Source organism: Aplysia californica, unplaced genomic scaffold, assembly GCF_000002075.1.
Source record: "Aplysia californica isolate F4 #8 unplaced genomic scaffold, AplCal3.0 scaffold00755, whole genome shotgun sequence".
NCBI classification, from domain to species: Eukaryota; Metazoa; Mollusca; class Gastropoda; order Aplysiida; family Aplysiidae; genus Aplysia; species Aplysia californica.
The window spans coordinates 243685-252964 of record NW_004798025.1 but is presented as its reverse complement, the minus strand read 5'-3'; the positions used below and the strand labels follow the sequence as shown (position 1 = coordinate 252964).

The window sequence follows — 9280 nt, the reverse complement described above, 5'->3', positions numbered from 1 at the left end:
CCCCCGGGAAAAAACAAACCAGACAGCATCAATGAATCTGTCTAAAAATAACACCAACCCACTCCATTACATTTTCTCACTAATACATCCATTTCAACCCCCAGTCAACACCGTGCAGGTACAAAATGAGTAAAACAGCAACAACGTACTTGACAAGCCCTACTTTTAACAAAATTTACGACATTCTGCCAGTCAATAGAGACCGATGTAAAAACTGCCCTAATTCAGCTTTTAGATTAGTTATAGTAAAAGTTTTGCTGCACTTTCAAAACAATCAGGTCATAATGAGTGCCGAAGATTCAATGTGTTACAAGAGAGTAACATACAAAAAAGAAAAAAGTTGGAGGGAAGGACAGTGGATGTTTGATGGGAAAGGAGTAAACACCAGAAAGCCCACTTTATTCAGCATCGTCTTCCCAGTTCACCACTCGATGCCTTTGCATTACGGAAGGTAAGCAAAGCTAAGGCACATTCCTAACGAACAACAGCTCGACACCTGGCTCTATACCGGTTAGGCATTACGATATAACGAGGGAAACGAAGGGAAAAAAGAACCTCCCAAAAAAACAACCCCAGACGGGCGTGCGTTTAAGCATGAGCAGTACGTTATGTGCCCCGTTTTATGACGAGACCGGGATGGGGGAGGGGAGAAAGAAAGAAGGGGAGAAAGCGAGACGTGGAGAAAGACAGAGAGACAGGGGTTGAGGGAGATAAATAGATAAGAAAACTAGGAGAGAGAAAGGGGAGAGAGAGAGAGGGGGGGAGAGAGAGAGAGAGAGAGAGAGAGAGAGAGAAGAGAGAGAGAGAGATATGCGCATAAGCAAAGAAGGAGAGCGAGAGAGATGGAGTGTAACATTTCGTATAAAAAGGAAAGAAGAAAACTCAAATTTAAACAGCCAGCCAGCCAGTTAGCCAGCCAGCCAGACAGACAGACAGTTATGGGGGCGAGGGGGGGGGGGTGTATTTATGAGCAAAAGTTTACATGTTTCAAAATTGGAAAACCATAAGACAAAAAGAAAAAAGGAGAGAGGGTTGGGGAATTTTTAATTCTTAATTTCAATTTTTTAAATAAAATTTTTTTTTGTTGGTTTTTTTTTTTTTTTTTGGGGGGGGGAGGGGTTGAGGTGGTGAAAGGATTCAGTCCTCACTTGAATTGGATGTCTTGCTCAACCGCTCTTTCCAGGAAACGAATCAGCGTCTGCTGTGGCTCTTGTCGAATAGTTTCCTCCAGCTTAAACGGCGAGTCTGTCAGCTCGTTCTTGACATTGATGGTGACGTCAATGGGGTAGCGGCAGATGCCACATGGGCCCCTGTCCTCAATAGCCACGCACCTATTTCCTCTGTTAATAATATAGCAATGGATTAAGATAGTTGTGTCAGTTCTGACTGCTTGTTTTGTTTTTGTTCTTGCTTTTGTTTTTGTTTTTTGTGATAACACATTGCTTTCTTACTGCCAGCAGAACGTTTAGACCCGCTTTGTTAAGAAATAACTTAACAGATGACAGCTACAAGGTGCGTTAAACCTATACCATTTCGCATTTTTTGTTTCGAAGAAAGTTTTTATTTGAAAAGGGAAACAAAAGTACACCGTCAGCGCCCCGCTGAAAGAGACCTCACTAGGTTACAACGAAGCTGACAAGTGTTTTAACCTTGGAATAGCATACCCAAGGTACGTGGATCATTCTTTAAGCCCGCTGTGACATCGTCTTGGAACACCCCCCCCCCCACCAACCGTTTCCCCTCCCACTTTAAGAAATATTATTCCACACTGTGTTGAGAAAACAGTAAAACTAATGCTTGTCACGCATAATAGGGTACAGAGAGCGTGTAGTTCAGTGTGTGTATCTCGTGATCAGAAAGCAGACGTCACTGGTGGACTCTGCTCATCTCCTTCTTACCTTCCCTCTTGTTATATTTGACTGTCAACTTTGTTTTTGAGGGCAGGTAGGTCAACTGCTACTATTATAGTGTATGTCCATTTTCATAAAGAAAAAGAAAAAGAAAAAACAAAGCAAAATTGTTTCAAAGCAAAACTTTTTTTTTTAAACGGCAAAGATCCTGCCAGTTGAGTATATTATTATCAATGGCTTCTCGTACCCCTGTTCGAGCTCTGAGCTCACGAGTAACTGACTTGAGGCTAATAGCTTCATATATAACCGTGTGGTTGGTTTTACGCATGTGGCCGTTTTATTTATTTATATAGAACTAAAAAACATCAGGAGTCATCCTTTGCCTGGCTGGCAGCCATGTACCTATATTGAAGGTTGCCTAAAGAAATTTTATTTTTTACTAAAGTGGTTTCAGTTTTGTGCAGGAACAAGGAAGTTTTGTTTTAAGCTCCTTGGGCTGGAATTAATTTTTAATTCCGACCGTACGACGGCCCAACATTATTGTACTGAAAAAGGGGTTTCCATACCTTGCATTACCGTAACATACCGTTTTACTTTAAGCAGGATTCGAATTTAACCAATAGGTCGGGCATTTTGGTGCAATTGTTTTCTTTTCTTTCTCGATAGCCCGTATGTGTTGTTTAGTAGAACCCAAAAAGCACCCAAAATCGTGTTGGCTCATCTCCAAAGCCTAGCAGTTTTTATCCTGTCGCTGCATACGTTGTTATATATAGCCCATGCACGAACGATATACATTAACAGTCTACTTAACCTCACTCCTCAATAACTCAATCCTACAATACGGCTTTCTCTGTCTCAGTGTTCACAGTCATTATCCACTCTCAGTTACACAATCTGTTCATTACCACTAGGCCATTCTACCTCCCTCCACTTCAACCTCGTCCGCGTTGACACTAACATGTCGTATGTTCACTTCTTCAAAAGACAAATGATTTTTCCCGCAACGTAAAACAGAACCTGTGCGTCCTGTCCTGCTTTTTTTTTACGTCCGTACTTATTCATAAGTTTGAAATCTAAATATGTAGCCTGGGTCTTTTTGGATGTTTTTTTTATTATTATTCACCCGTCGACACAGATCATCGTGGAGGCAAGCTTCGACCCTACCTGTCAGGGTCAACGTGGACCGAGAGTGATACGACATCCCAGAAGAAAGACCGAGACAGATAGTCGATAAAAATTCTCCTCTGTTCAGTATGCACTCCATTGATTTTATAGAATTTGTAGGCTATAATATTGATGGCTTTGGGGTCCCGATTTTTCTGGCTTGATTTTCAGGGCCCCGAGATGCGATCCCAAAACTCCGAAGAGAGACGCGATTCACGCCCTTGTGCCATGAGCATACATTGTCATGCGGGTATACAGTTCACTTGGACAAAAGAAAAAACCCAAATACAAAATCAATTGAGTATACCAGAATTTAAGAGTCCAACCGAGTCAATTGTTCGAAAGAAAAAGGTTTGTCTCATTTTCTTAAAAAGGCTAAAATGACGTGGGCCTTTATCTTATGAGAGTGACGACGTGTACATTAGGGCAACCGACTTTTCCCGCTTAAGAAAGGAAGGAAAAATAGGGGAGGGGTGATATTATTTTGATTTTGCTACCAGTGCAACTACCATCATCATCACCATCATCTTCACCATCAGCAACAGCAGCAGCCGTGTCATCACCGAACCACCACCACCACCACCATCACCACCATCAAAAACCATTGCAACAACAATGTTAAAACAACAACAACAACAACAACAACAACAACAACAACGACATCAACAACCAGTATTATGATAAACATCTGTCGGGACACACAAAACTTGCATTTACGATTGTTCCTTTAAGAAAAGGAAAAGCGCGCTCATATGACCTTATGCAGTTGCCACCGCCCCTAAAACACTAACCGAAAAAAAGGGAAATGTTGAGAAGCAACACACATTAGTAGGTAAAGCCCAGTCGCCGATAATTTATTTCTTTTCTTTTTGCAGTCGACGGCTGCGAGTGGTGGTGGGGATTGGGAGGGGGGGGGGAGATTAATGCTAACTGGGTTCCTTTGTTAAAAGGGTTAGAGGTGGCTTTTTAAAAACCTGTTTAGAAGGCTAATTTCAATCCTGTTTTTGTTTTGTTTTGTTTGGGGTTTGTTTTGTTTTGTTGTTGTTGGGGGGGGGGGGGGGGGGGGTAAAAGTGGAGAGCAGGGGTTCGGGGCAGGATGCCCTTGGGCGAAAAAACGACAACTTTCACCCATTGGATCCGGATTCAAAACAAGCGAACTTTGTTTACATAACATAGCAAGACGTCATATGAATGACGAATGGGTACGCTATATATTTTTTAAAGCTTTGTAAGCACTGCGGCTAAGTGTAAGGTAAGCAGAAGGACTTTGCAAGCGACGGGGTTGAAATCAGATTCAAAACCTAAAGAGTTCGACGAGTTCTTTTTAACTCCACACCATATCCTGTCCAACATGAACTTTGCATTTGGCTTTTGGAACAGAATTACATTGACAATGTATTCCAATTCTGTAATGTGCTGTCAATCAGGCTGCATGAATTGTACAAATTTTCCCCACGGTGTGGTTTCTCCATTTTACTGCACGGCATGTAGAAAGGGACCCCTTGATGCAGAATACACTTTAAGAAAAATGCATATCCAACAATAGCTGCTGAGAAATTTGAAAACAAACCGCATGTGTCGTCTAAAACATTATGCGTTTACGAAACAACAATAGCAACAACGAAAAACAACTAATCGTATTTTTAAAAAACCAGGACAAAACAAAACGAAACAACAACAACAACAACAACAACAACAACAACAACAACAACAACAACAACAACAACAACATCACCATCAATAACAAAGAACAACAACAACAAAAGCATCATTGCCTCATCATCATCATCATCAACAACAACAACAACAGCAACAACTGCAGCAACAACAACAGCAGCAACAACTACAACCAAACACACACACATACACAAAAACTTACGGAGGAGCAACATCTCTGTAACCATACCACCATCTTCCTAACCACCACCAAGCCTGTGTGTGATGTACGAAGGCGGCGAGAACCACACACATAACCAACAGCCGCAGGGAGGAGAACATCTCGCAGGATCAGTTGACAGTTGAAGTTAAAGGGAATCTTGATGACCAAATGAGACACATGTCATAAATAATAACTACGACATAGAAAGACTGTTCTGTTTATTTTTGTTCTTTGTTTATGTTTTTCTTTTAAAAATGTGTATTGTAGGGACCCAATTATTGTGGTTACCGTAATTTTTTGTTGGGGTTTTTTTGTACTTTGATTACTGCTTTTTCTCACGTGCTACGAGACTGGGATGTGAGTTCAGCCACGCGAACCTCGTAATTTGTATAGTTTGCCCTTGACCTGGACGTGTGCATCGTTGTGGTTGTTTTTCGGATTTTGCGTCTTTGCTTGAGTAGTTTGCTAGGGACGCAATGGTCTGTCACTATGCCCCTCCTCCCACCCCAACCCACTTAGAACCCCCCCCCCCCAAAAAAAAAGCACCCCCAAAAACCCCCCCCAAAAAACCCCATGAGCAGCCAATAAAGCGCAAATCGCTGTTCACCTAAATATCTGCAGAAGTGCCTGAGGCCCAAAGGTCATTAGAAAAGTGAGAATAAAACCAAAAAAGTTTATTTTCTTAGCAAAAGGAAATTTTCTTTGAAAGAATGAAGCCACAAAATGACAATTAAATTGCCATTCCTTGACCGTCTTGACTTGCTGCTGACGACTTTTTTAGTGATGAAAAAGAAGATCGACCTGAACTTATTAAACTAGTCATTTATTGTTGTCGAATTAAATCTGTAATTCGTACAGTTTCCAGGGAAGTTCCAATGAAATCCGAGCAGCCTATGGGAGGAATGTAGCAACTATGATTCAGAAAAGATAGCAATCAAAACAGTATTGTGTATTCTGCGCGCAGTTTTTGACTCTCATTCTGCAAAAAGCACAGAGTATTGTGATTTTTTTACCGTCCTGCAAGAAGTAGAAAAGAAAATAACTGTCATTAGAACGTATATCTGACTCATGTACTGTTTGGGTCTTACCACCTGAACTTATTAAACTAGTCACTTATTGTAGTAGAATAAAATCTGTAATTCGTACAATTTCAAGGGAAGTTCAAATGAAATTCGTGCAGCCTAAGGGGAGGAATGTAGATCTAGCAACTATGATAAAAAAAAAATAACAATCAAAACATCCTTTGGTATCAACCTGGTGAAGCAGTGAATTCCCGAACACTCAAACTCAAACACACCTAGAAATGACAGCCATTGCACTTGCCAAAAGACATGAACAGCCTAACACTCCAACTTCACACCACACTGCAAAACATTTCATCAAATGAAACAATAAACAAGATTGGAGGAAGATAGGCCTTGGGAAAGACAGGCAGGGCAATGTTTAAACATGTGACAACAACAAACGAATAAATGACAACACCAACGACCTCCAGAGAAAGGAACAGACCACAATGTTCCGTGTGCGAACTGGACATATTATTATTATGCAGCTCAACGTCCACTTAAACAAAATAAAACCAGAGCTTTCCCAATGTGTACTTTGAGGGACTACACATAATAATTATTGGGCTGTTGATAATCACTTGTTCCACTGCTCAACCCTAAATGACATATTTTCACAGCTACATTTCTACCCCCGAAACCAAATATTGACAACTGGGGCTCTCATGGTCTAGAGGTTAATGTGTTCGCCTCTCATTCGTCTTGTCGAATCTGGATAGTGACGGAAAATTTTCCACTCTAAAATTTTCTTCTTTCACATCCTTTCTTGCTCTCTAACAATATTCTGTCGTCTACATTCGTCTCCACTTTCTACCCCCATCCGCTCACCAACTTTACCCCCTCCTCTGGGTTCCTGACTCTTTCTGCAGCCTTTCTACTGTTACTCCTTGGCCCGTTCTTACTGCTGTCTTTCAGCCACATCCCAGATCTTATGGTAGGAAAAATCTAGCCTACTCGGACAAGGGTGAAAAATCTCGGACGCCCCGTGTATAAGTTGCCCACATTAAAGATTCCTTGGTGGTCCAAAATCGATAAAAGAGTGTGCTTCGGCCGCCACTTAGGCAAAATTCAAAGTTTCCAACCAACTGAAAATGTTAAATGCATCCCGCGCGCTCTAATGACCTCAGGCAGTTGCGAGCGCCGTTTAACACTCATCCCCCCCCCCCCCAAAAAAAAAATAAAAATAATATTTAAAAAATATTTAAAAAATATAAATAAAAAACATGGACAACACACTCTATGGAACATCACAGTTACTGCTGGTGGTACATCATCACCTAGTGCCAGATCTGTGACAGACCTCGGCGATCATGGTTCTCCATTCATTCCTTTGCTAGAATGCTCTTAAAAAAGCTACGTTTTCTTGATCTTTCCCCGTTACCCATTTGTTTAGCTTTCCTGAGTAGGTTGCGTTAGGCATGCCCCTGCCTCGTTTGTTTTCGATTTTGCCAGTGAGAGCTAAATGTTCAATACCTTAATGTCTATTCAGGTGTTCCAAAAACTGCATTTGTCGTTTCCTGATAGTTTTTAAACAGTGGGCCTCATTAAACACTACCTCATTTGATTTCTTTTTCTCCCACGATGTTCTCGGCAGTCTCCAAAGAAATCACACTTCTGTTGCTTCTATTTAATTTTCACTGTCTTTTGTGATTGTCCAGCATTCACAGCCGTATAGAAGGGTTGACCATACATAGCATTTCAGACTTTCATTTTGGCAGTCATTGGGACGTTTCTATTTTTCAAGATTGGGATCATTTTATTGAAAGTGGCCGTAGCCATTGCAATTATCCGTTCTATTTCTGTGGAACATTTGGTATCAGATGTTATTATATACCCTAGATATTCAAACTGGTGGAATTGTTTGATCTTTTCGCCTTTGCTAATGAGATTGCGAATAGGATTTGCTGCTTTTTTAGACGTTACTATGCATTCTGTTTTCTTCACATTCAACATCAGTCCTTTACGTTCACTTTCTGTTTCTTTCTGGTACAGGTGACCAAATTTTTTAAAAGCTAGACATCGAGAGGGAACAAAAGTTGTAAAAGAAAAAGAAAGAATAAGATCCCCTTTTCTAAATAAAATAAAACAAAACAAATCCTTTAAGAATCAAATTTTTGACATATGGCACGAGGGATGCACATAAAAACAATACTGCTGCAACACAAGGGTAATTTTAACAATGAGTTGGCTTGCGAAATACATTAACTACCTTTGGGGTACACACTAGACTTACAACTGTGACAGCGCACGTTCAACTAAGTTATTATAGATATGACCCTGGTTATTCAGAGGCTCACCTTATACCAACAGAGACAACAGCAAGTTCCAGATGGTATCGAAAAGTCGTTCTTTATATATATACAGGTTCCTGATCGCGAATGTTTACGTCGAGTACGTGAACTTACTCAGCTGGCCACCCAAAACAAGCCTTATTACATTGTACATCCACCTGATATCCTGTTCAGAGGACGCAATGCTTTCACACGGACCGTGAGCCCTTTCCTTTTCTTGGAAATCAATGCAAGAATGAATCACTTTGCCTTGAGCCTGTCGCTGGTCCTCCTCTGTTTCTTTCTGCGTTTTTTTTTTAACGCAATGATCACTGGGCAAAGAATGACACATCGCTCACGGCAAACAGAGGGCGACTGACACCCCTTTCCCACTTTCTTCACATCCTGAAAAACGAGTGTCAAGTCTCGTATCTTTCTGGGTAACTTTCCGCTCAAGATGCCGGACATTGCGCTCTGGGGAAAATTCATATAAAAAAGGCTTAACATTTGTTGAATTAGTCTCTATTTTTTCTTAACTGTGAATAGCATGAAGATGGTTTTAACACAGCACAGCAAATACATAAGGAAAAAGAAAGAGTGCAGGCAAAGTTTTAAAAAATCTACTCTCAAACGAATTTTCAGTAAATAAACCATTTTTCTTTTCTAAAGTACAGATACATCAAAGAAAAATTCACGAAGATATGTAAATTTTATTTAATTATTCTTTTTTGCGAAGAAATTCATCTCAAGTTAAGCACCCCAATTTTCAAATTCACAAAATCAGGTCTAAGAGGACTCAACGGGATACTGACAGAGGCTCGTTACAGAGATGAAAATATAGACCGTCATTTGGTACCCTTTCTTTAGACAAATGCCCCACTTGTCTTTCAACAATACATAACGTAAGACCTAATGTTGCCTACATTCTGATGAACAGAGCAACCCTAGACCAATCTCACCATTGTCATACACTGGCCAGTTGTACCACCAGATCCATGTGTGTGTCGTGTGTGTGTGTGTGTGTGTGTGTGTGTTGTGTGTGTGTGTGTGTTT

The 9280-nt window shown here is 40.7% G+C and overlaps 1 protein-coding gene across 3 annotated transcripts in view; it reads right to left on the bottom strand.

Annotated features, from left to right (window-relative positions):
• The window catches only part of LOC101856382, an 11274-nt gene extending 2672 nt beyond the window's left edge, over positions 1 to 8602 (bottom strand). The window contains exons 1-3 of one of the 3 annotated variants that reach the window (XM_005109197.3): positions 8255 to 8602; positions 4894 to 5049; positions 1149 to 1340 (exon numbers count right to left, since the gene is read on the bottom strand). In XM_005109197.3, the coding sequence (XP_005109254.1) occupies positions 1149 to 1340; positions 4894 to 5012 (311 nt within the window). In that variant the 5' untranslated portion in view covers positions 5013 to 5049; positions 8255 to 8602. Of the gene's footprint in view, positions 1 to 1148; positions 1341 to 4893; positions 5050 to 6147; positions 6169 to 6190; positions 6269 to 8254 lie in introns of those variants that run through there. The other 2 variants (XM_005109198.3, XM_005109199.3) reach the window with 2 other exon arrangements.
• Positions 8603 to 9280: the final 678 nt, after the last annotated feature.